Below are 27,900 nucleotides of genomic sequence, written 5' to 3' on the forward strand. Positions count from 1 at the left end.
ATTTTAATTGGTCATGCTTGTTTTTTATCCATTTCCAATGCTTAAAATTATCAAATAAACCCAGCACTATATGCTGTATTTTATGTATTTCTATGTCTTTTTTAACTTCATGCATTAAAACCTGCTGTAAAAGTTTGTTATAAAACTATTGCATTCTAGCGCTTACATTAACATGAAAAACTATCTATATGAAACTTGCTGTGTGATTAGCCACTCATGGGAGTAGTGACCAATCAGTAGCAGTTTTTCATAGACCATTCCATGTTTATTGTGAACAATAAATGGCAGTCAGTCAGTAAAAGCTGTTTATTTAGGACTATTTTGCTATACAAGCATGGTTTTCAAACCAAGTGATATGAATTTCTTGAATTCTCAAAAATGTTGATGCTGGTGGTAAGTCACTTGTTATTACTTTTATTCATATAGATTCTATGTATCAGTTACTCTATTCACTTCTAATCAAGTTAAGATTTTCTAATAATGAATCACTTGTAATTTTTCAAAGATCTGGTATATATGGTCATGACTTTCATGACTTTACAACTATTTACTGATCATTTTTGTGTATTTTGTGAAATGTCTTGGCCACAGGATTTACTCCCACATACTGTCTTGTCTTACTTGAACCAGGTAGTATTCAACTTGGGAAATACAAATTTATATTTAAATTTGAACCCAGTAAAGGTATTTATTTGGGGTGTTGATATAAGCTCTTTTTTTTTTCTGTGCATAAAATAATTGTAATTTTTTTTATTTTGTTATACATCACAGCTTTTACAATAAGACACATTTGTTTATTGACTAGGCATAACATTTAGATCACTGGTGTCAGTTGCTCTCATTCTCAAGGTTGCACCAGAGCTTCATATCTCTTCTACAAAACAAATCTTTCATGCTGTAAAAGTTGTAATGTGTAATAAAATAATACTTAATTAATAAGTTAAACTATTTTTTCATTATGTTTTAAGGCACAACGATTGTTCGAATCTTGATGTTTCCAGTGGCAGTCAAAGCCCAGCAAAATGTTACCAAAATGAACAATCACCTTCCCAAAATGCAAATGTTACAACTGAAGATAAGTGAAGCCAGGAAAAGTGGCAATTCATTAGATGGTAAGAAATACTGACAGACAATAGACAATTTCTTATAGAGTTAAAACTGAATAGTAGCTTACAAACCTGAAAAATATCTGAATTTATATTAATTTCACAGATTACTTTAGTTTTTTTTGTTTTAAATTGGCACTAATGTAAGTTTTCTCTCTCTCTCTTGATTGCATAGTAGTTTGTATCATTAAATTTTAATTCCAGATTCTGTATTGAATTGCCCTGTATAAGAATAGTGACTTTGTTTTAAACTACACTTTGGCATTTTTTCTTTTGGAACTGAACAGTTTGTCATGAAATTTTTGTTTCTATTTATCAAAGTTGCTTTTTGAATCAAGAAAGTTGGAAAAGATAATAAACTTGTGACAAGTTCCTTAATAAATACTCTGTCTCATATGCCAAATGTTTTCACTTTCCACAGTTGCTGATTTGTGGTTTTCTAATCAGAAGTGAGGACTTACAGTGCTAGATATTGGGTTTCTATACCCTTCATGGGCAGAGTGCAGATAGCCCATTCTGTAGCAATGAGCTTGTATAAAAACAAATAAATAAAGCAAACAGAAGTACTGTTTATGTAATTAATCTAGTAATTTTCAATTGAAATTCAGTTAAGTTGAAGAGACTTTCTGCCTCATACTACCAAAACTTCTACAGTTTTCATTAGATATCACTAAGCTGTGGGAATGATGAGAAATCCACTTGAAGTAAAAATGCATCTCAGGATGGCTGGTATGAATATTAACTTTTACTAATAAAGCAGAGAACAACGTTTCAACCTGAAGATGATCTAAGAAGGTTAAAACATTGTTCTCTGCTTTATTAGTAAAAGTGTTAATGCCCAAACCAACCATTTTAAGATTTAAGCTATGATATTATCATTAAGCAATTCCCTAATAGGAATAGTTAGGTATCTGAATAGACCTGAAGGAGGAAACAGGTCTCCTATGTTATCTGATTTATATCTATATAAAAATGAAACGTTTTTAGGATTTATTCTTAGATAACAAATATGTGCATAAACTAAGGATGTTATTATTTAAACAGAGGGGGCATTGATAATACTGAATCATACCTTTTAATGTGGCACGTACACCAGGAAACTTTTCTTCCAAGATATTTGGAGCTTCTATATCTGCAACTTCTAAATATGTTTGAAACTATTACACTTACTGTTACTACACAATTTGATATTTGTGTAACCATAAAAGTCATGAACCCAAAAGCAATATTGTACCTAAGTAGCTTATAGAAATGGTGTGTGTTAGAAAACTGATGACAAAGACCCTATTGATAATTCTTGGGCTAAAATAGACTATATGTATATAGAAAATAGAGTTGAGGAAAATAAAATAGAGTATTGTATGTTTCAAAATATTTCATTTATTAACAAATAGTTTGTACTTAATAATGCCTTTTCTGGCAAAACCATAGCCTTTAATAAATGAAATAATTTGTGAAACTTGCAGTTTATTTTTTCCTTAATTGTATAATTATGGAGTTCATACATAGTTACAAATGGGACATAATAATCTAACTTCAGTTTTAATTTACTAAATTGCAGTATTTTTTCATCCTTCCTTAAACTTTAAATTAGACAATTAAAAAGGCCAAGGTGAGAGATATAAATTATTTTTTTATTGTGAGGTAAATATGTATGCTTAAAATTCTTACTTTTATTTAATCACATTTGTAATTTTAAATAGTTTGCTGACCAAGACATTGCTTTCTGTATTTGGGATATTTGGCAGGGTTTTGCTACTGAAACCACTCCTGAATTTTAATCTTTACTCATGTACTTTAGATAATGAGTAAATTAATCCACAAAAGAACCCTCTGATGGTGAGAGGGTTAAACACTGTAACTATTCCATTTCTTGCTGGCAGATCCTTAACTTTCATGTTCCCTTTATGATCTTGATCTCTCCATGATCAGTTTTCATTGTGTTTTTTTGGGAAGTTATCTTCTATTTATGGAACATGTTCATAATTTTTAAACTTCTAACGTTCATATACTTAACTTTTTTTTTGACAAATAAATATCTAATTAAATCTCTTGTTAATTCTATAAAGGTTAGATCTGTGTTGTTGAAATGAAATTAAAATTTTTCATACGTAGTTTACCCAAAGGAAAGTAGTCGTATATTGAGGAAAATGGGATGATTATATATTGAATATACAGTTTAGATATACTTCTGGCTTTGATGTTTGTCTAACTATAATTTTAATGTCTTCATAAATCTGTTAAACATTTTTGAGAATTCATTCTAATTTTTAATTGTACAAATTTTTGGAGTTTCAAACTTCTTTCTTACTTATATTAAAGTGCTTAAAATGGAAACTTAAGTGTTTGTAACAAACAAGTGAACCTTGTTTTATGGGAAAGTATATATGGTTTAATTGTTTGGGAAGGCAGTATTTTTAACAGCAAGTATGATATTCTCTGCCTTTTTTTTTTTTTAATTGTTAGATTCACCTTAATAGGCATATTTTTATTTTGGGTTATGTATGTTTATTAACTAGAACTTCTCGAATTTACTTTCCGAAAGCTAACATTAGTTGATGAATATCTTAGTTTAAGTACTGTAACACAAAACAGTAAATTTATAATTTTTAACCTTAAATCTGAACATATTTTTAGAGCATGTAAGACTCTTGAAGTAACTTGAATTCTCCTTTGTTTAGCTGCCAAATATTCAAATGAGCTGATGATATTCATGAAGGAAAATAAAATTAATCCTTTGAAGAATATGCTAGTTCCATTGGTACAGGTAAGATAATTTCTTGTGTTGAAGTCACATAAACAATAATAATAACAGTTGATATTAGGAACAGACTAACATTTGAGTGATCATGCTGTTCACCTTCAAAACTGATTTTTTTTGTAAACATATTGCATCATACCAAGTCATTTTATATTTTTGCTTGTTACAATACTCGATGTAAAGGAGTGACCATGGGCATTTGATAAAATCACTCATTTTGTAAGTGAAATATATAAAGAAGACCAGTAGTAATTATTAATATCAACTGTGATAATGATGGTATTTTTTTATATTACTTTACAACCAGTGAAGTCGTAGATGCACATGTAGTCTGTTTCATAAACAGATTAGAAAAAAAAACATTTCACAAACAGGAGGATTGTGTACTGACCCCATCACACACACACATAATTATATATATATAATTATGTAAAGATACTTGCAGTTCTATGGTAATGGATATAAACATGTAGAAATGATGAGTTTATTTGTGTAGTGTTTATTTTTAATTATCAGGCACCAGTCTTTATATCATTTTTCTTGGCTCTCCGAAAAATGGCTAACCTTCCACTGGAGAGCATGAAGACGGGAGGAACCCTGTGGTTTAGTGACTTGACTGTTCCTGACCCAGTGTATGGGCTACCAATCATAACCTGTGTTACATTATTTGTAATTATTGAGGTATGTGAACTCTGTAAATACTTGCATAAAATAATGTTCTTTGTATCTTGTGTGAGAGAAAATTGTTGTGTTGATGGTTTATTACTTATGAAATGTGTTCTGTTGTCATTTTTGTCAAACTTTGGCTGTATTTGTTTTATATGTTTTTATCTTTGTAGAATTTAACATATTTATGTTGTATTCTATACTGGCATTCCTCAGCAGAATTTGCCAGATGGCCCCTGCTTCCAGGTGTTTGTCTTCATGACCCCCCATTATCTCTGGGAGGATGAAACAACTTTTTGATGTTTTTTGGTGCAGTTATAGCTCATAACAAAGGTGATATGTGCACCTCTCAGACACCTCAAGGATTAAAAGAAATTGTGACTTGGCAGAGAGAGCTTATGACTCTCCTGGAAACTTGCTTGAGATACACTTGGGGTCACATCTTTCCATTTGAAAAACACTTCTATACCTTTGTTGAAGTAGAAACTAACTATTAATTTGTGTAATAGCTGTTTACATATACTGGTTTACCCATAATTGTGTTCTCCCTTGCACATGTATAGTATAATTACAAGTAATCTATATACATTGCATTTGCAAGTACCAGATAATGCCCAGTATGGAAAGGCTGTTTGAGGGTTTAGCAACACACAATTCTTTTATTTAGATCTCAAATATTCTCCACAGTTTGCTTTAGACTTCTGTATTACTAACTCCTTTATATTTGATTCCTATAGTGTTAACTAGTTTACATCTGATGCTTATTTTTGTTCGTTAACTTCCTCATAAATTTCATGCCAACATCAACACTTGTATTTTGCTAGTATGAGAAATTTGCAAAACAAATGCTTTTAAATACTTGAGAAATTTTCAGACTTGGGGTATTTTCCTGTTTAAATTTTGTGGAAGAAGGTATATCTTCTAAAAGAACTTGAAGTTTTGATCTTGTTGCAATGGGTCACAGGTCAAAGGCCATGTCATCACATTTGTTGACTTGCATTCAAAATTTTATTGAACTACTATTTTATGAATTTATATTAATAAGTTTGGAATCAAGTTGTTAGTTATAATTTGAATTTTAGTATTATCCATCAGTTAATTTCTTAATTTAAAAATAAATATTAAAAGAACACATCTAGATATTGAATTTAGTGAATCACGTGGTATGTTGAATGCAGTACCAGTTAAAATTATATATTTGTAATGTCAAAATACTGAGTCTATAGTTTTGTACAAATTAGGAACTTAAATTATTAATGTTGACAAGTTATAATACAAAATAAGAACCATATATCTTTTTATTTTGCTGAGATATGGCTTATGTTTGAATTAAACATAATAGCCCAGTTCACCTCTTTGCATTTTTGTAAATGATCCCTTATACACACTTACTTCAATATATGAGATATGAATAACCAATTAACAGCTTAGAATGGCACCCTAGAGGTTTTTTCAGCCATTTTACAGTACTTTGAAACCACCTCATTCTTTCAAGTCAATATTTCAGGCAGACGAGTTGTGTCTTAAGTCTGCTTGAAATTTCATATTTTTTCAAGACCTAAATAATAGAAATTAGTTACTAAGTTTGATAAATTATGGTGGAATTGTATGGTATCAGTATAATTATTGATATAGTAATTTATGATTTTTTGGTTATTCAACTGAATGTATATATATAAAACTAAAAAAAAATTGTTTCATATCTTTCACATGTGAAAGTTTAAAAAGCATAGCAACCTGCATCAACCAAGTTCAGAGGTCATAACTGGTAAAGATAATTGTTTGCTTTAATTTTTTTATTTATTGTTCTATATTTTAATAAAAAATACGTTTAATAACTTATTTCTAAATAGTAATAATCTATACATACATATATACAAAATATTTCTGTTCCCTTAAAACACACTCAAGAAAGGGTCATGCTGTAAAGACTAAAAGGTCAGTTTTATATTGTTGGATATGATAACGTGAGTGCAAGTGTGCCAAGTCAATGTAAATTCTGTAATGTTAGCCAGACACGACTGAAAGGTCAATATAATATTAAATATATATTGTTAAGAGATTAAAGCTATTTAGTCTAAACATTCATATTATTGAGAAGTCATTTGTAGTCATTCTAGATTTAAAAAAAAAAATTAAAAAAGCAAAATTTATATTAATTTCTTTTATGGTGGTTACAGTCAAATTTAGAAACCCACATAGTTAGGATAGAGAAAATAACAGACAAAACATAAAGTCTTAATGAAAATAATCATTTGAAATACATTTAGTAGGTTTTAGAGATTACACAAATAATATGTAAGGTTTTTTTGGATGCAGAATAGTTTTTTATCATAGCATGGAAATAACTCTGCTTTTGGACTAGTAACAAAACAGACTCTTTTCACAAACTAATCTTTGGTGAAAATACTTTGTTAAAAAAAACATCTATGTATAAAATACTTGCAATCTTTACTAGAAGTCTTCCAAATTTTGTAAAGATATACACACTGCATCAGAAGTTACAGTATAAGTATTTACCATGTGCAAATGTGCACAAGAACTCGTGTTTATTATATCGAGGCCATAGCAAAAGGGTTTATTTAAAAATGGTTTAATTTTGTGACTTTGTTTTCAATGTGTTTGTACTTTGATGTTTCTCTCACCTTATCCTTGAAGTGTGAGATTGTAATTTGTAAGATTTCCAGTCATAAACTTTCCAAATTTTTAAGAGTATCTTTTATCTTTTACAACTTTCGATTAAAGTTATGGTGTGACCTGAAAAAAAACACGAGTTAAAGTGAATATTATAAATAGTTTTATTACTGTTTTTTTAAACATGTTTTTTTTAATTGAATGCTGACATAATTCAAGTATACTGATTTGGTATTTGTCAAACATTAATCTTAAGCAAAGATTTTCTAAAATGTTTAAGCATATTCATTAATAACTGCAATTAAGCTTGTATTATTGATATAATATTGGAAAATCTGCTTTGTTCTTTAGCTTGGAGCAGAAGGAGGACTGAGAAGTGACAGTTTACATCTTATGAGATATTTTTTGAGAGCCATGCCATTGATTGTTTTACCATTTTCAATTAACTTTCCTGCAGTAAGTTTTAGTTTCCTGTTAAGATTTTTTACAATTTTCAATTATTAACTTCCTTTGACCTTACCTGATATAGAGAAATAATTTATCAGTAAAAAATAATACCTTAAGAGTCTGCTCATTTTGACCAAAATGCCTTAATTTCCAGCAGGGATTTATTCTTTTTAATGACCTATTGATATAATTTTTATATTCAGATAATTTTGGTTGTGTTATGTAATTTCAGGTAATCTGTTTATAACAATAATTAAAATACAAAGAATTTTGAATCTTTAACAGGTAAAACTGAATAGTATGAAACATTAATTTGCAATGACAGATCATAAATAAATTTTTTTTCACATAATACTGTAAAAACCTACATTTGTTGGCATTACTCACTTTGAATCTAGATGAGCTAAGGACTGGCATTGTTCAAAACTGCTCTTTTCAGCTGGTTGCAGCATGAACTATGATATTTGATTAGCCAGGTATATTTTTATGTGAATTACAATGCTTTTCAGATTAGAAATTCATTTGTCAAACAAATTATATAAAACTTAGGATTCAGTGTCTGTAAAATAGCCTTTAAGCTGTAACTGGATGGAAATTGTAAAGACCATAGATGTGCTCAGTTAGAATTAGTTTTAAATAGTGAAAAAGAAATTCAGCTGCTTTATATATAGCTATGCTGTTAGTTGCTCAACATTAATTCTGTAGAACTTAGTAACTTATTTCACATTCTAATGACCCATCATGGCCAGGTGGTTAAGGCACTCAACTCGTAATCCAAGGGTCGTGGATTTGAATCCCTGTCACACCAAACATGCTCACCCTTTCAGCCTTGGGGGTATTATAATGTGACAGTCAATCCAACTATTTGTTGGTAAAGGAGTAGCCCTAGAGTTGGCAGTGGGTGGTGATAACTACCTGCCTTCCCTCTCGTCTTACACTGCTAAATTAGGGACAGTTAGCACAGATAGCCCTCAAGTAGCTTTGTGCAAAATTCAAACCAAACCAAACCATGTGCTGATTCTTTCAGAAATTATGTTGTTATATTTTTGGTACTTGGGATTTTGTTAGGAAAGTTTACTTTACAAGTAAGCAGCTAGATTCATACAAACAGTTGCTTTGATAGTGTTAAATGTAATAAATATTTTAAGTTATTCATTTGTGACATTGACTTCTGTTGTTGTTAAAATGATTAAAAACAAAAATAGTGGTAAAGTTATCTTGAAATAATACTTCATATCAAACTGCTTAAAATTTGTCATAATTTCATAAAACAAAATATCTCGAGTTTTTTTTAATTTTTAGATGATATTACAATTGCATACAAAAATATAACTCATGTTTTAATATTTAGTTTTTCTACTGTTATATAGACAACTTATAGTTTGTTCTGAAGAAATGTAACAAGTTTAAAACTAATGAATTATCTTAGAAATTGAAGTCAAAATGAGCAAGAAAACTAGTTAACTTTATAAAGGAAACCATATTAATAACCACACAATAAAAATGTTATAATGTACAGTCATGTGAAAAGTTAGGACACCCTGTGAAAGTCTGTGTATTTGTGTAACATTTTTGGATATATAGACATTTAATCTCAATTTCAACAATACTGACAGATTATAGGAATATAACTAAACAATTAAAACTGAAGAAAAGACTTTTCAAGATCTTCTGCAAATGTAATTCTACAAAAATGCATATTCTAACTGAGGAGAAAGTTAGGACACACTACCCCTTAATAGCTAGTGTAACCCCCTTTGACTGAAATAACTGCAGTGAGATGCTTCTTGTAGCCATCTACCAGTCTCTGACATTGGTCTGAAGAAAGTTTGCCCCTCTCCTCAATGCAGAATTCTTTCAGCTGTGAAATGTTTGAGGGGTTTCTTGCATGTACAGCTTGTTTCAAGTCACCTCACAGCATCTCAATGGGATTAAGATCTGGGTTTTGACTCGGCCATTCCAGGACTCTCCATTTCTTAGTTTTCAGCCAGTCCTTTGTGGATTTACTGGTATGTTTTGGGTCATTGTCATGTTGCAGGGTCCAGTTCCACTTCAGCTATAATTTTCGTTCAGATGGTCTCACATAATCCTCAAGCACCCTCTGATACACAGTAGAATTCATGGTGGATTCTATGATTGTGAGCTGTCCAGGTCCTGCTGCAGCAAAGCAGCCCCAAACCATGACACCTCCACCTCCATGCTTCACAGTTGGTATGAGGTATTTTCCCTGGAATGCTGTATTTGGTTTACACCAAACATGTCCTCTGTTCTGGTCCAAATAATTCAATTTTGGACTCATCTGTCCAAAAAACATTATTCCAGAAGTCCTGGTTTTTGTCTACATTCTCTCTGGCAAACTTCAGTCTGGCCTTGATGTTTCTCTTAGAGAGCAAAGGTTTCCTCCTTGCACACCTCCCATGCAAGTTAAACTTGTGCAGTCTCTTTCTGATTGTAGAGGCATGCACTTTCACATCAACAGTAGCCAGAGCCTGCTGTAGGTCTCGTGATGATGTGTTAGGGTGTTTGGAGACCTCTTTTAGCATCTTGCGGTCTGCTCTCGGGGTGAACTTGCCTGGAAGACCAGACCTGGGCATGTTGGCAGTTGTTTTGAAAGCCCTCCACTTGTTGACTATTTTCTGGACAGTGGAATGGCTGATTTCAAAATCTTTTGGGATCTTTTTAAATTCCTTACCAGACTCATAAGCTGCTACAATTTTCTTTCTGAAGGCCTCAGATAGTTCTTTTGCTCTCACCATGGTGCTCACTCTCACTTCAATAGTCAGGAGCACTCCAAACTAAATGTCTGATGTTTAAATAGGACAAGCCTCATTCTAAATGCTGATTAATGATCTCCTAATCATGTGCACCTGGTGTGATACACCTGTGTGTGAGTTGAGCCATTTTAAATGGGAATAAATGTGGGGGTGTCCTAACTTTTCCTCAGTTAGAATATGCATTTTTGTAAAATTACATTTACAGAAGATCTTAAAGTCTTTTCTTCAGTTTTAATTGTTTAGTTATATTCCTATAATCTCTCAGTATTGTTAAAATTGAGATTAAATATCTATATATCCAAAAATGTTAAAAAAATACACAGGCTTTCATAGGGTGTCCTAACTTTTTCACATGACTGTATGTTAGAAATTTAATAAACATTCAGTGTGCTAGCCTTCATAAAACCATGCTATTTTCATTTCAAAGATTCTCCCAGATGGGGCAGTACCAAAACCTGGGGTGGACAAAACAGATAGTCCACTGTAGTTTTGTGCTAAAAAATAGTAATTTAATGCAAGGCAGTTTACATATCTTAGTTTTATTGATAGAAATTTTTCAGCTTTTTGAACTTAACTTATGTAAAGTTAAGGTAAAACAATTTATATAGTTGATTCATCAGGCAGAAATTGTGTGCTTATTAAATGTAAGATGACCAAACAGGCAATTACCATAACTTTATTTTTGTTGAAAATCACTTTTATTATCATCAAATATTTCAGAACTTGTTAATTCCATTATCAACATAATTATTTCAAAGCAATAAATCAAGTATTACATTATGTTTCTTGGTACATAATAACCTTTTTGAGAGAATTTGTGAATAATAACAGATAATGTAACAATACAGTTAAGTGCTACATAAGAGGTTAAAAGAGAATGAAGTGGAATGAGTTTTCTGTGTTATTTAAAGTTGAGGTGTTTTCACTTATTAGGAGTATTTATTTAATTTGCAGTTCAAACTCAGATTGACATTTTAAGTTTTTATAGAAAGGGTGTTTCAGGTCATCACTGTGCAAGTAAATTACTGATTCTACATGAATATAGTTTGCATAAGGAAATCTTTTGTATTCAAGGATTAGATAGCAAGTAGTTTTGCAAATACCAGTAGAATGGCAGCTATCACACTTGTAATCATAAACTATCCATGATGAAAATATTGTTTTGTAGGTTTAAAGAAACTGTTAAATTTAACCTAGGATAAAATTATTATGCTGCATTTGAAATGTTATAATTTTAATGTGAGTTAGAGGGAGGTATGGGTCTTCATAATGAAATCAAGTTAAAAGGTTTAATAATATAGGCTTGGAATATTTAAAATACTCTAAGGTGTGGTGTAAAGTGTTTACTCAATGTTTACAAATTAAGGTGATATGAGAGTGATTTTCAAAACAGAAAATGAACTAGTCAGTGTTTTAACTGTTGCATCCTACAAGTTGATATTTTTTGCATTAGTTAATATCACTTGTAATATAACAGTGGTTGACAACATTATACAACTATTCAAATTTGTAGAAATGTTGAAGGAAAAAGATATTTATTTTCCTTACATGGTCTGGGAATGGAATTATTTTCATGTTAATTTTAAACAACTTGCCAATGAAAGAAATTGAAAAAACATTTTAAACAAAAGTCATCCTGTTGTATAAAATTCTATGTTAAAGCTATTTCTTTATTTAAAGCTTTTATTTAGAGTTTTAACCTGGGAATACCAGGTGATGATTACATTTTAATACGTACCTTCTCTAGACTAGCCATGTTTTGTCATCACATGCTTCAAGTTCTTTCTTCCTTGCCAATTTTTTTCTTAGGGATCTTCAATGACAGCTTTTTCCAGATGCTTGATTGGCTACCCAATTAGATAGATCACTTAAGTTAGGGTCAAATCTTTAATAACTTCACATTACCTCTCATGGTATACAATAATCAGGTACTAGTTTGACTATCAGTATGTAACACACTGATCAATCTTTCTTTTGCAGAATTAAAATTCTAAACTTGCATACAAGATCAAAGAGAAACAACAGTTTCTGAACCCCCCCTTGTTATCTCTCAAACTCCTTCAGGCTTGTGGGATATAAAACCAAAATTATTACTAAGTTAGTTAGTTTTAGTTTAGAGCTTGGTGATTGAAGTAAGTAATTTTATAGCACAAAGTGTGATATTTTGTTTGCAGTTAACAGATATGAAGTTAACAAAGAGCAAGAACAAACCAATAAAAGTAATTTTATGGTAAAGAGATGTGAATAAATTGTGAGTTCCATGTGTGATTATAATTTCAAGGAAAGGCAGCAGGGAATAGTTTTGTTCTAGTTCATAGAATGTTAGCATTAACATGGAAGGAGTTTAAGTAATTACAAAATAAGGAAGTAAGAACAAATTAAAGGACAGGTGTCACCAGTGTTATTAAAGTACAGGTTTAAAATCAGTGAGATATTATTTAGCTATGTACATTCATAGTGAAAAAGAAAACTACTGTCTAAGGTCAGATCAAGTGGTGACCCAACAAAAATATGTAGGTTTCAGTTTAGGATAAAAAGTGTTTGTAATAGTAAGTTGTAGGAACAATTTGAAATCCTCTTTGTTTACTCCTTAAGGAGTGAAAGTTCTCTTTCAAAAAATCTGAAATGAAAGATCAGCAGGACTATTTGTAAAGAGGGAAGTTGTATTAAATTTGGTCATATAAAGTTAAAAATGAAATTTGTTTCTTAATCAAATTTAAAAGACTTAATGAATTCGTTAGATCTGAGAGGTTTGAGTGATAAGACAATAAATTTAGTTTGAATTTGTTATCAGATAAAGTGAAATCCATCTTTTTTTTACAACTTTTTAGAGTTTTTACAGCTGGAAATAATCAGCTTTTTGTGGAACACTTATCACATTCTAATAATGTTTCTCTTAATATTGTGAGAAATTAGTATTTCTTGTTTTTCAGGCTGTCTTGTGCTACTGGTCAACAAGTAATCTAATATCACTTGGACAAGTTGGACTTCTAAGGATTGGGCCTGTTCGTGATTTCTTTAAAATTCCTCAGTTAGTGCACCATGATCCAGCTAGTTTACCCATGAAGAAGAAAGGTTTTGTAAAAGGGCTGAAAGAATGTAAGCTATTAAGTTTTGAAATCTGTATTTCATTAGTGTATTTAGTTCAATCTACGTTTCATATTAGTAACACAAGAACATACTAATTTCCCCTTCAACATTTTGAGTATATAGTTATATTTGGAGTTAGAACCATTTGCACCTACACTTTTAAAACTTTAGTTCTTTTCCTTATAAAGAATTAAACAGACAAGTTTAATTTGATGAGATTTGCATTCATTAAAGAACCCCTCCATGTGGATTCCTGTACGTGGTGAGGGAACCTTTCAGGAAAGGTTCTGTTCTGTCAGTTACCTCCTCTGGGATCTAAACATCCACCCAAGTGTTTGCCATGCATGGTGACCCCTGAAGGGGAGGAGAGGATCCTATGGTTGAGGGGTCCAACCTAAACACACCACTTTGGCCTTGAATTCCTCTAGAATTGGCAGCCTTGGGGTGGCCCCCCTTGGGTCAGTCAGCTGGTCCACTTGGGTTAGGGTCAATGAAGTACCAGTGTTGGATGTTCTCAACAGGTGTTGTGGACATTGTATCTGATGCTGATGTTTGGGTATGGTGCTCACAAAACTCTGTAGTTGCTGCAGTGTCCTTGTTTGGCATTGTACTGCATCCCCTCAGAGGGCTCTATGGTGGGTGGGGTCAGTGGACACTGAAATATTCCTTTTTCTGTAATGGACCTTCCAAATAAAAACTTAAATAAAATAATGAAAAAAACAGTCCATAGGTAAACGACCATGTCTTGAAGATTCTGAGCAGCAATCTTCAACATCTGTAACACCTCTTGTACCTCATTTTCACATACTACATTCTCTTTCAAACAAACCTTTACGGCATATGTCTACCCTTTTCATTCAGAAGGGACTAGAGGAACTTGCTAGCTCTCCAAAGTCAGTAAAGAAGCTTTGATCTGGTGATATATTGGTGGAAACATCCATATCTCAACACAGTGGATTCAAAGGCAATTGGAGATATATCTATTGAGGTGACACATCATGCTATTTTCAATTCATCACAAGGTGTTATTGTTGAGAGGGATTTGAAGAACATCCCCGAGTCAGAGATTCTTGTTGGTTTTTTCACCCAAAGAGTTTCTACAGTGAGGCGTATCTCCACTTGTAAAGATGGAATTACAATGCTGACTATTCTGACATTTACATAACCATGCCACTTGCCACCATCAAGGCAGGTTATCTTAATTGCAGGGTACAGTCATACATTTCAAACCCTCTCAGTATCAGAGGTTTGGTCACTCGAAGACGTTGTGTCGTGGTTCCTTGATGTGTGCTCATTGCAGTGGCAAGGACCACGATGCCTATGAGTGTGAAATGGACCTTCATTGCATCAATTGCAATGACTCTCACCTGTCCTACTTTTGTTCTTGGTCTAAATGGTTAGAAGAAAAAGAGGTGCAGTGTTTGAAAATGATAGATAACATCACTTATCCTGAGGTTCGAAAGTTGCTGTCCACCACTTCTTTTCAGACATATGGTGCTGCACTTTGTTCCACTACTACAGTGGGAGTGCATACAAATCTCTCAGTGACTCCAAAATAATCGTTCTCAAACCAAATGAAAAGTCTTTTGACCTCCATGGTTAAAACAAGTTAATGAATCAACTTCAACACCCATTTCTGTACCTTGCATACATTCTGGCAAATCCCAAGATCCACTTCCTTTGGTTCCAGGTACAGGCATTTCCTCAAATACATCTTCTTTCCCACCCCAAGATGCAAAACGATCATTTGTTCACATCCTCAGTCGCCATAATCCTCTTCCAACAGCAAAGACCTGCCCACTCAACCCAAGGCAGGATCCATGGCAGTTTATAGACCTCCCTCAAATAAAGATAGTAAAGAAAAAAGACGTGGTCATAAACAGAAAGGATCTCCATCCAATTCACCTACACATAAATAAAATGGCCTCCTTGATACAATGGAATTGTCAAGGTTTACATTCTAATCTGGATGACATCAAACAGTGATTGCTTCCTACCATCCTGTATGTCTTTCTTTAGAGGAAACATTTCTGAAACCTGCTGATACATTTACCTTTTGGCAGTTTTCTTTGTGCAGAAATGACAGGCTGTGTGATGGACGAGTGCATGGAGGAGGGGTGGCACTGTTGGCTGATCAGCATGTGCTCACCTTGTCCTTGCCACTCGACACACCTTTGGAGGCCATAGCAATCCGTTTTTCCTTGAGTCGTATCATCACAGTTTGTTCTCTCTACCTACCACGTAGAGAGACCTATAATCAGTCAGACCTTAATGCTTTCACTGAAGAGTTGCTGTCTCCCTTTTTAATCCTGGGGGACTTTAATGAACATCATCCCCTCTGTGAAAGTGCTGATATTGATAGGAGGGGTCGTCACGTAAAGCGTGTGCTCTCTAATCACAAACTTTCTCTTTTCAATACTGGTTCTTCTACTTATTTTCACGTATCTAGTCAGTCCTTTACTGCTATTGATCTCTCAGTTTGCTTCCCTTTATTATTCTCCCACTTTTCATGGAGGGTTGAAAATACTCCATGAGGCAGTGATCATTTTCATATAATTTTAAGAGAGGCTGGCCATGGTCGTTGCCACACAACCCATATGCCCCAGTGGAAGCTGGATCAAGCAAACTAGCCCTCTTTCACTGTTCTTGCAGAACATGATCCTGCCATTGTCTGTAAGCCATTGATAGACAACTTTGTGGCAGAAGTAACTGACTATATTATACAGGTAGCTGCTCAATATATTGCTAAAACCTTGACACATTTTCCATGATATTCTCGTCTATGGTGGAATCCTGCCTGCTACATGGCATGGGAGGCTAAAAACCTGGTCTGGATACTTTTCATAGGTGTCCCACGCTCTCATGTCACATTGCTTTCCAGCAGGCTTGTGCACATGCTCAATGCTTGGTGGATAAGACATCAAAGCCAGAAGGACTCTAGGATTAAATTTACAACCAACATATCTTCTATCAACAGTTCTAAAGTCCTTTTGGAACAATATTTGAAAGGTCAATGGGTAATATAATTCTTTCCTTCTCTTGATATTTCTCCTTAATAGCCAGGACATAGCTTATACCTGGAGCATCACCAATACTCTAGGAGAAAGCTTTTGCTGGGTATCTAGCACTTCTGCTTCATCCTCCACCTTCTTAGCCATCAAGGCTCAGGCAGAGCGATCACCTCTTTCCTTTTGAGCTGATTGTCTCTATGACTATAATCGCCCCTTTACACTTGTGGAACTCAAACTGCCTCTTCATCAGTCGGATGTGATGATGTACACCATGAGATGCTGTTCCATTTATCTTCTGCTTCTCTTGCTATTATTCTGATTGTTTTTAACTGGATCTGGCAGGAGAGTGTTTTTCCTGATGCCTGGCACCAGGCTATTGTCCTACCTTTTTCTAAGCCTGGGAAGGATCCCAAGACTCATTCAAACTACCATCCCATTGCTTTGATGAGCTGTTTCTGTAAGACCTTATAGAGGATGGTTAATGCTCCTCTTGTTTGGTTCCTCAAATCAAAGAACCTTCTCTCGCTCACCTTGTGTAGGTTCCAATGACAGTGCTTCACCATAGACCACCTGATTCATCTTGAAACGTCAATCAGAGAAGCCTTTCTCAAGTGATATAATCTTGTATCAATATTCTTTGACTGTGAGAAGGCTTATGATACTACATGGAGGTATGGCATTTTGGGAGACCTCTATTTATATGGATTATGTGGTCATTTGCCCATTTTTATTAAAACTTTTTTAATGGACAAGCAATTCCAAGTGCATGTGGGTTCAACACTTTCCCGTTCTTTTCTACAGGAACTTGGGAGTCCCCAGGGCTGTGTTTTGAAATATAAATAATGCTATCACTGAACAACTTTCTCATACTGTTGCAAACTGGCTCTATGTCGACGACTTTCACATCTCATGGTAGTTGTTGAACATGAGGTATATTGAGCAGCAGCTACAGACTGCCCTCAGCCACTTACTTAAGTGGACCACAGCAAATGGTTTTAACTCTTCTCTCTCTAAAACCATTTGCATACACTTTTGCCACCAACAGGGTATTCCCTCAGATCCTGAACTCCATATCGGTAAAGTTGTGCTGCCTATGGTCCCTGAGATTCTTGGGGCTTATTTCTGACTGTAAGCTGACCTTTATACCACACACCAAGCAGCTGCGAATCAAGTGTACAAAAGCACTGAACCATCCTCTCTTCCACCTCTTGAAGAGAGGATTGATGTTTTATGCTAAAGACATATCATGCTCTTATTTGATCGAAACTAGACAATGGGTTACTGGTCTATGGCTCTGTGAGGCCCTCAGCCTTGAAGGTGCTGGATCCCATTCATCATTAGGGAATTCTGCTCTGCACTGAGGCTTTCCTCACTTCCCCAGTTCAGAGCTTATACACAGATGCTCATGAACCTCCTCTACACCTCTGCCATTTGTAACTGTCTTTACTTTAAGCTTTGAAACTTCGATCCTTACCACAGCATCCCACCTGGGGTTGTGTTTTCCTTCCTCAGTGGGCCATGTTTTACAGAACAGATGATCTGCCATTGTTTCTTTAGGCCTTCGTCTCCAGGCACAGTTGGATGAATTGGGTCTATCCTTGGATAACATTGCTGCATCCAGAGGTTAGCCCATCCCACCATAGCTTCTTACAATATGCAAATGTGACCTTTCTTTAAGTCATCTGAGAAAAGCAGATACTCCCAATTTGCAGTACCATCTGTTATTTGCTGAATGTCTGTCGAACTTTCCTATTTATATGGATGGTTCGAAATCAGGTGATTCTGTGGGTTCTGCCATGGTTTGTTGTGGTTCAGTGGTTGTGTACAGAATCCCCTCTACAGTTTCTGTGTTAATTGCTGAATTATATACCATTTCTCTTGCCCTGGATTGCATGGAAGCTAAACAGTACTCAAACTGCACTATTTATACTGACTCTCTTAGTTCTCTTCTGGCCCTGGAATCGCTTTACATTAGTTCTCACCGATATTCAAAAGAAACTAGCCCATTTCTCTGTAAAATCTCCTATCCAGTTTTTCTAGGTACCAGGCCATGTTGGTATTTGCAGGAATGGGCTCACTGACACTGCAGCTAAATCTGTCTTCTCTGGCACTATCACTGCTGTGCCTGTTCCATATATGGACTATGGTCCTGTATTCAAGGCTCATCTCTGTGCCAGTCGGCAGTCGACTTGGAGTGAAAATAAGTTTTTGCAGATTAAAACCATCTATTGGACTTTGGCAGTTTTGCTTCCATAAGGATTGGAAAGAAGTTGTTCTAACTAGACTATACATTGGTAACAGTTTTTTTAACTCGTAGTTTTCTTTTATCTGGAACCGATGCACCGATGTGTTGTCTGTGTGACACTCATGTTACAATAACCCACATTTTATTGTCTTGCCGTCATTATGACTCTCAATGATGGCACCATTTTAAACATGTTTCGTCCCAAGGTTTATCCTTAGCGTTATACGGTATCTTTGGCAATGGTGGCACTGTCCATCTTACAAATATTTTTAATTTTTTTAAAGGCCATTAATCTTTTTAATGCTATTTAAGTTTTTAATTTATAAATTTGACACTTTTTTTAGCATGTTTCCTTTTTAAGAATTGAAGTACAACTGGTTCAATTTGAAATTAGAAAATGGCCAAAACTTCAGGTGACTAATGCTGATGTTTGAACTTACCCATTAGTCATCCTGGTGAGTTGTGATAATTAAAATTATGCTACAGAAAGTACTTTACAACTTGTATTACTGTAGTTTCTCTTACTGCTGTAAACTAGATATAAAAATTGGATTTAACGCTTTCTGTGTTTTTAATTCAAATGCTTTGTTTTACTTTAATTCCTTTTTATGAATTTCAATAATTTTACTTTAGTTTTACACCAGATGCTTGGTGCAAATAGCCAACCAACCAACCTGTTTCTATCTTCTAGCCATCAGATTTATGTCTTTCATTTCTTAGCTTAATTTTTGACATAGCATCAACCCCTTTTGTATTTATTTGTATCATGAGGACCTTTATGACCTGGTTATGTATTTCCTTTTCTTGATGGATTGACTTTTTTTAGACCATTTTCAGAAGGTAGCCTCTTCTTACACCTTTTTCAGGAGGTTACTTGGTTGGTGTGGTTTGTCAAGATATCCAAATCCCTTCTTATATCTACTCAACATTTGGTACATCTAGATGTTTTCTTCATTTCTTATCTTACTCAAGCTCGGTTTCTCCTCTTTACTTGCAAGTTTATAAAGTATCTGGTCACCAGGATTTGAGCTTCTCATTGTGTGTGGGATATTCTTCTGTTTTTTGAGAAACTCTTAACTTTCTTGTAATTTCTCATTCCTTTGGAGCATACAGATGTGTTCCTTTTCAGATGGGCCTTACAGATCCAGTGGATTCTTTCTCACATGTCATTGTCCTCAAGTATAAACTTCCCCTCTCCTCAATTGGAGAAATTGTCATGGTGCCCAGACTGTGCAACTTCTACTTCATGCATTCCTTTACCAACCCATAAACTGAATATCAGTCTCTTCACAAATGCTTCTCTCAGGCTAAGGCACATCTCTAGATGGCATGACTTCTGACATTTGGTCACAGGTCAAACATTCACTCTACATCAGTATGCTGAAACTCCACTGTTTGTCTAGCATGTTTTCATTTCTTGCCCCTTTTATTAGATCAGTTGGTCAGAATCCACTTTGATATTTCTATGATAATTTCCTACATCAACTATGAAATGATACTTGTTTCAGGACCCTTTACCTTCATACATGGGAACTTCTCTTCTGGGCTCATTCATATTGGATTGGTCTTGTTAATCAACATGTATCAGGAGTTATAAATTTGTGGTGGACTGGCTCTTGGGTTGACAACTTGCTCTTGGTTGGGCATGTTCCTTCCTTGTAGATGCCTTGCCAAACTTCCACTCTTCTTATTCCCTGTTCCTCGTCCTTTGGTTCTAGCTCTTGAAACTCTCAGCCACAACTGGTCTTGCATTTTTTTATATGCCTCATCTACCATTTGACTCCTCCCTCAGACTCTTGCCTTGTTACCATGGCTCATTACCATCCTCACTTGTGACCTTTGTTGAACATCTTTCAAACCATTTTTTGTTCCCATTTTTATAGATGGTTGAAAATTAGGTGACTCTGTAGACCAGTGGTTCTCAACCTTTTTTTACCCATGGACCCCTTTTCCCTTCTTTTTTTCTTGGTGGACCCCTTCATAACTATTGGTCATAAGAAGACAATATTCTATTTTTCACTAATATAAATTTTGAGGTTTTAATAATCAAAGAAATAGTATATAATTAAGCTTCATTTTTAAATGAAAACTAATTTAATGCAAATAAAGTATTCTACTACAATTATAATAATAATGATAATAATGATAATTAGTAATAATAATAATAATCAAAATTATTGTGATAATAATTCTTTACCAATATCTTGTATTACAATATTATAATGTTTCTTCCATGGTCAAGCCCATGGAGATCAGAGCTCTTCAGGCAATTGAATTCACTGCAGCATTTATTTATGTACACTGGTTAAAATTTTTGATAAACCAGTTAAAGTTAAGTGTGTGATAAGAAAAATAAAAAGAGATAGGCATATTTATTCAATGAGATCCCTGTGGTTGATGCTGCTTGGCGAGTTTCCTTATATCTGGTTCCATCGATGATAGTCGAAGATCACCTCTTTTCACAATGTCAAGTCTATTGCGAGCTTTTGATAACAGTTGAGAAACACGACTAAATCCCGATTCAACAAGATAAGATGTTGGAAAAGCAATAACGTAGAGCTGTGCTTTATCCCAGAACAAAGGGTACTTTGTAGCAACATCATTTGTCTTCCATACATTGTACTTTCCATCTTTGAATTTTGCACGCATTATTTCATCACTTTGTAATTCGATGAGAGGCTCTTGCAAAGATATGTCTATATCGGCAACATTAACTTCGAAAGGAATTGAAACCCAAGTCGGTATAACCATCATGAGTAGATCACTAAACCGAGTTTGCATATCTTCATGCATATTTTCCATATATTCACATATAATGCAAGATCTTCATCTTGCAAATCGCTGCTAACAGAGGCCAAACAAGGAAACTGTTCAAATGCACGACGCCTGATATTATTCTTATACAACTGTAGTTTCCTCAGAAAAGCAGCAATAGCACTTTTACTAGATATCAGATCAGAATCTTTTCCTTGGAGCTGTTTATTAAGTGAATTCAATTTTTCAAATATATCTGATAAGAAAAACACATCACATTTATTTGCAAGCAGCTGTTCTCCAAGTTGTGTGTTAGCAAGAAAGGAAACAATAGAATCCCAAAGTGCTGAAGCTGAAGACAATTCCCCTTTGATAGCCATCTCACCTCTGTATGTAATACAAGCCGCTCAAACTCTTCTCCATTTTGCTTACATAATTCATGAAAAGGTGGTCTCGAGAGAATTTAATTTAATATGGTTAACTACTTGTATTACAACAGTAAGGGCATCATGCAAACATGCACTCATTTTCTTTGCAACTAAGTGTTGACGGTGTATCACGCAGTGAATACAAAATACTTCCGGGACAGCTTTTTTTAAATGTGCAATAAAACCTTTGTATCTGCCTGTCATAGATGGTGCACCATCAGTAGCACAAGCAATTATATTTTTGAGTGGAATATTGTTTTCCTGGAAATAAGTAACAACTTCATTAAAAATTGTTTCACCTTTTGTTCTGTCACAAGACTTCTAGCAAAAAGCATTTCCTCTTTGGGTCCTTCATCATTGTTAAATCTAACATATGCTAATAAAATGGCCTCATTATCTCTTAAAGTGGATTCATCAAGTTGAAGGGCAAACTGTTTTACTTGCAAATGGGCTATCAATTGTTTTTCTACATCCTCTGCCATTTCATCAATGAGTCGTGACACAGAAGAGTTGCTTAAAGGGATGGAATTAGTAATTTCACTTGCATTTTGTTTCATAACTGACGAAATTATAACAGACACTGCTGGTAGAATTACTGTTTCACCAACATTATGGGGTTTTCCTGCCTTTGCTATTATTTTGCTAATTTCATATGATGCCAGTAAACCATCACTCATTTTACACACTTTGTTATTAAACAATTGAGACACTGTTTTTCCAACTTGGAAATCATCACGAAGTTGTTTAAAGTATTCTACTGGTTTATCTTTCTCTCCTGTGTGCTTCTTTTGTAGATGGATTTTTAGTTTACAAGGTTTCATACTATCATTTGAAAGTACATCCATACATATGAGGCACATTGGTTTTGTTTCATTATGTGGTGTTGGAATAAATCCGTAAGACAAATATTCAACGGAGTACTGTCGGCACTTCTTTTTACTTGGAGCAGCCATGGGATGTCTGCAAAAAAATATATATACATACACACGTACGTACACACATACATACATATATAATTAATATATATGCAGCTGGTAATACAATTATTGCATTTTATAATATCTAACTATATATATTGCTGTTCATTTTTAGAAATTTTTCGACAAATAAAACACATCTTTAGAAACAGAATGCATGGTAAATGTTCGAGGTAAAACTGGTAAATAGAAATGTTATAGTTAAAATAACTTGAATGGTTAAAAAAAAACTATACAAGTCATTCATTATTATCATTAGGGTCACCATTGACATTTTTAACTTCCTCAAAGCTGATAATTATATCAGATAACTGCCAAGATATGAATTGATATTTGAAATTTGTATCAAAACGGGAAAAATTTGCCATTTTTCTCTTCAGTCTTTTTATACTTTTATACTGGGAAATAATTTTTTCATTATTGAAATGCAGAAATTAAAAAAAAATATGAAAGAATGTCTGTACTAGGAACTTTTAATGTATCTTACCTTTTCACGATGGAATTCAACGTTAAACTGAAGTGAACTGCTTGGGTCAAGTCAACATTTTAATAGATTTTCCCCTATAAGGGTTTGACAGATCGAAGTATTTCTGGAATAAATTCCCTAAGGAGATTAGTATGGGAGGGCGAAGGTTAGACAGACAATATAATAGGAAAAGAACCGACTGCCTGAGGTGCATATTTAAAACCAGCTCTTATCACTTTTTTTTCTTTTTTTTATTGCTTTCAAGGCAATTTTCTGGAAATTTTTCAAAATCTAGAAAATACATCCAAATTCGTTTGAATGTCTACTTCAGCTTTTTTCACGTCCAACCAAAATTACAGTAGAAATTGAATTTTTAATAATAAAAACCATTCTGAGTTGGTTTTCTTCATGGACCACCAAAATATCATTGTAAACCCCCAATTTGTTATGTTTTGCCTGTGGACCTCCAGAAATATTCCATGGACCCCTAGGGTCCATGTGGACTCAGTTGAGAATTCATGCTGTAGACTTTGCTTTGGTTTGCTATGACTTGATGATTGCTCACAGGATCCTTTCTGTGGTTTGTGTTCACCCAAGTTGTGTGCATTTCTACTTGCCTTTGATCACACAAAAATTAAGCAATACACTAATTGTACTATATATGTATTAACTCTCTGCTGATCCTGGAATTACTTAATACAAGTTCTCTTCCCATTTCTTAAATATTCAGAAACAACTGGCCCACTTCTATTTGCCATCTATTTCTATCCAGTTTTTCTGGATTCCTAACCATATCAGTATTTGTGGGAATGAACTTGCTGACACTGCAGTTAAATCCATCTACTCTGACATTGCACAACCCTGCCTCCATTATATGGATTACCAACCAATGATCAGGACACAGCTTCACTCTAATTGGCAGTTAGTTTGGAGTGAACAACTTCATAACAAGCTTGTCCATATAAAGCATGTTATTGTTTGACCATCTGGTTTTTGTAAGGATCAGGAGGAGGAAGTTATCTTGTCTCAGGTACATGTTGACCATAGTTCCATAGCTCATTGTTTTATTCTGCAGGAGACAGATCCAACAATGTGTGCCCTTTGTGACACTCAAATCACTATTGCCTACATTTTACTTTCATGCTCTTGCTGTGACTGTGAATGATGGCACCATTTGGGCATTTTTTTCTAGGTTGTTGGATGTTGTGCAGTGTCCATATTGATCCCTTTTATGGCTTTTTATGAGCTGTAGGTCATTTTCCTTCTAATTTATTTTGTAGCATTGTTCTACAGTAAAACAGTTCCACAGCTTGGTCTCTTTTATTTTTTCTGCATTTTTTATGTTTCATGTTACTTCTTTGATTGTTTATATATTTTCCCTTTTTTAATGATCTGGCACATATATCTTTTGTGCTTTGTATTATAAACCACCACCCAATCCTTGGTGTCCTTTGGTTCTACATTTGGCATACAGGCCTCTCCTTCCTGTACCCAATATCTACTTACTCTTGCTCAAACCTCATATGTCCCCTTTCCCTCAAGGGATGTCACCCCTTCATCTTTACAGGTGAGATTTGTCCAGTCCATTGCCTGTGGGGATGAACTTTCCATTAATGTAGCCTTTGTCTTGTGACATTCTTATTGCCCTCTCACTCTATCTATCGGTGAAAGTAGTGGGTCTTCTGTCAATGGACTATCTGCAATCCTTTTTTCCTAGCTGACCTGTCATGAACCATAGTTCTCCACTATTGCTTCCAGTACCACAGTTTTTTCTTTTGCTGTCCTTCACTCTGTTGCATTCCTTCCCTTTCTCACCAGTGTCCTTTCCTGATTTCCCTGTCTGATTAGATCCTTGTTGTAGTTTTGTGTGGTTTTGTGCAAGTTCTGTTTGATCTGTTGGGTTTTTGCTCTTTGTACCATTTTTCTCTTATAACTTATTATCTCTCCTTTGAATGTTTATGCTATTGAGTCTTCTTGCACTCTCTTTCACCTCATTTATACAGTCCTCCACCTGGAACAGTCTTTCCTTCCCCAGACTTCTGCTGCTTGAGAGTGATAATTATACTTTCTCTCCTATCTCCTCTCCTTTTATTTCTCACTTTATGATTGTTCTGACTAGTTTCAACTCCTGTGTCCTCTTCAGGCTTTTTGTGTTACATATCATTGTCATCACCTTTTTGGGATTCCTTCCATCATCTGTTCCTATCCTGGGACTTCTCTTTTTCTAGGGATTTCTCTCTTTATGTCCTTACTGGATGGGTCCATCAACTCCTCTGGTTGGTACATTCTTCCACAGATGGGGATGATTGCAAACTATTTCACATTTCTTTGCATCCAACTTTTTCCTATTCTCTTGCTTCTCATTGTCACCATCCCTGTGGACAATTTCCCACATATTTGTTGCCTTTCATCTTCACCGTATGGCTGTTTTGTCTCTCAAAGGATTTCACCAGACACAATACTTTAATTGACCTACTATATTTGAAATGAGTTGTAGGTTTTCTTTTCTGTCAAACAACATTCCTCCAGGTGGCTAGTGTTGCCTCCCAGTGTATTCTTTTTTCATAAAATCTGCATTGATCCAGTATAATGAAAGTGTTCAGCCTATCTGCCCTTGCCCTACTATTGCCCACTATGAGATGGAGTGTTCTATAAAACACTTAAGAGTATTGTTGCAGTAAACTCATTTGTCCCACCCAGAACATACCAATTCCAACACTAGGTGAGTGAATGACCAATTTTTTAACCTCTTTGTTGACCTGAAGATGACCTAAAAGGGTTGAAACATTGTTCTCTGCTTTATTAGTAAAAGTGTTAATACCTATACCAGTCATCCTGAAATACATTTTTACTTCAGGTTGGTTTCTCGTCATCATGAATGACCAATTCTTTGGCTTGGGCTTGCCTACTTTTAAATATATAGTCACCCATTGCTTCCAGTAAAAATCCTTTCTCGCTGGTGATCAACTGGGGATCTGGCTACTTCTCTTAGTCTTACCAGTGCAAATTCACCTCCCTACTTCTTCTTCTTCAAATATAGCATAGTAGACCATTGTCAATGACACATTTTAGCCACTAGAATGGTGGACCATGAAGAATCTTCACCAATCTCAGCACAGTATGACATTTACAAGAAGGACAACATTAACGACACTGTTGGTGCAGTGTGGACCACCTCTCACACAGCTAGCATGCCCTTCTCCTGTAGCCAGAGTCTGCCTAGAAAAGTTGAGGTGAGCACTTATCTTTGGGTCTGATTGTGCCTCAACCAAATTACACGTATTGGCTTGCTGACCATTAGGTATTTTAAACACTGTTCTTATTATTGTCAAAAGTTCACTTAGGCCAATGTAACTGCTTTAGAATTCAGTTAACAAGTCTAACTACTTCTCTCTATTTTGTCAACAATTGTATCAGTGTTTTATTCACTTGTGCTCTCTCGTGAGTTACCACAATTGTATCCTGAACATGGTGGACAACTAGTGTCACATAATGTTGTCTTTGTACACCATTGTACACCATGTTATGTTAAACATGTGAATTTAGATATGATTTTTAATTAATCTCAAAATATATAAAAAATCTATTACATTCATGATTGAAGGCCCATTTTCTACATTACTTAAAAATTATATCGAGTTATGTATATGTATTTGATACTCAAAAAACATATTCCATCATAAGACTATGAAGTTATATGATTATCTATCCTCTTTATGTACTGGCCTGTAATCTAGTATCATGTATCAAAGTGTATTTAATAAACAAACACCTACTATTAGCTAACTGATTAGTGAACTACAAATAGTATATACTTCAGTTGTTTGTTTCTGTTGTAAAACAAGCTCTTTTTGTAGATAACTATTCAGAAAGACCTAAAATAAACCTAATGTTGGATTGTTATGGGCAAACAGTTAAAATTCAGGAGTAAATAAATATATATATTGTTCAAAAACTAATTTCTGAGTAAGATTGGCTATCAGAAATTTTAAACATATATAGCAATGTATATATATGGTTGCAGTGGGATAAAGACTCTTCAACAGTAAGTATCTGTGACATCTTGGTGATAAATTTGACAATAAACAAACAACAAACACACTTGTTTTTAGAATAAGATATATATTTAAAGAAATTAAACATGCGTACAAAATTCTTTACACTGTGGAGATCATAGTTATGTTTTAAACACTATACAGTTCTGTTCTTGTTGTTAAAAGTTCACTAAGATCAGTTCAATTCCTTTAGAATTCAGCTGACAAACCAAACTACTTTTCTCTATTTTTATTACAATAATATCAGTTTTTAATTCATACTGCCTAAAAAGTTACTATAGTTATATCCCAAACTTCCAATACTTGTCTGCTTTTGTTAAAGTCCACACAAGTGGATTTAATTAGTTTACAACATCCTTTTAACAAGATAAAATATTCTCCTTGTCTCTTTCAAACTGGTATTCTCACTCCAGCACATCAACCATTAGGCCATTTGCTCCCATGAATGTTAACTTTGTTTTCTAACTCTTTAACAAAACTTCTCTT

General features: G+C 34.2%; 1 protein-coding gene across 1 annotated transcript in view; it reads left to right on the forward strand.

The window, feature by feature from the left end:
• The window catches only part of LOC143237223 (mitochondrial inner membrane protein OXA1L-like), a 38,679-nt gene that overhangs the window by 8,998 nt on the left and 1,781 nt on the right, over positions 1-27,900 (forward strand). The window contains exons 4-8 of the mRNA XM_076476231.1: positions 969-1,112; positions 3,788-3,873; positions 4,384-4,548; positions 7,519-7,623; positions 13,322-13,487. Coding sequence (XP_076332346.1) covers positions 969-1,112; positions 3,788-3,873; positions 4,384-4,548; positions 7,519-7,623; positions 13,322-13,487 — 666 coding nt within the window. The remainder of the gene's footprint in view (positions 1-968; positions 1,113-3,787; positions 3,874-4,383; positions 4,549-7,518; positions 7,624-13,321; positions 13,488-27,900) is intronic.

This window comes from Tachypleus tridentatus, chromosome 13 (genome assembly GCF_004210375.1).
Source record: "Tachypleus tridentatus isolate NWPU-2018 chromosome 13, ASM421037v1, whole genome shotgun sequence".
Taxonomy (NCBI): Eukaryota; Metazoa; Arthropoda; class Merostomata; order Xiphosura; family Limulidae; genus Tachypleus; species Tachypleus tridentatus.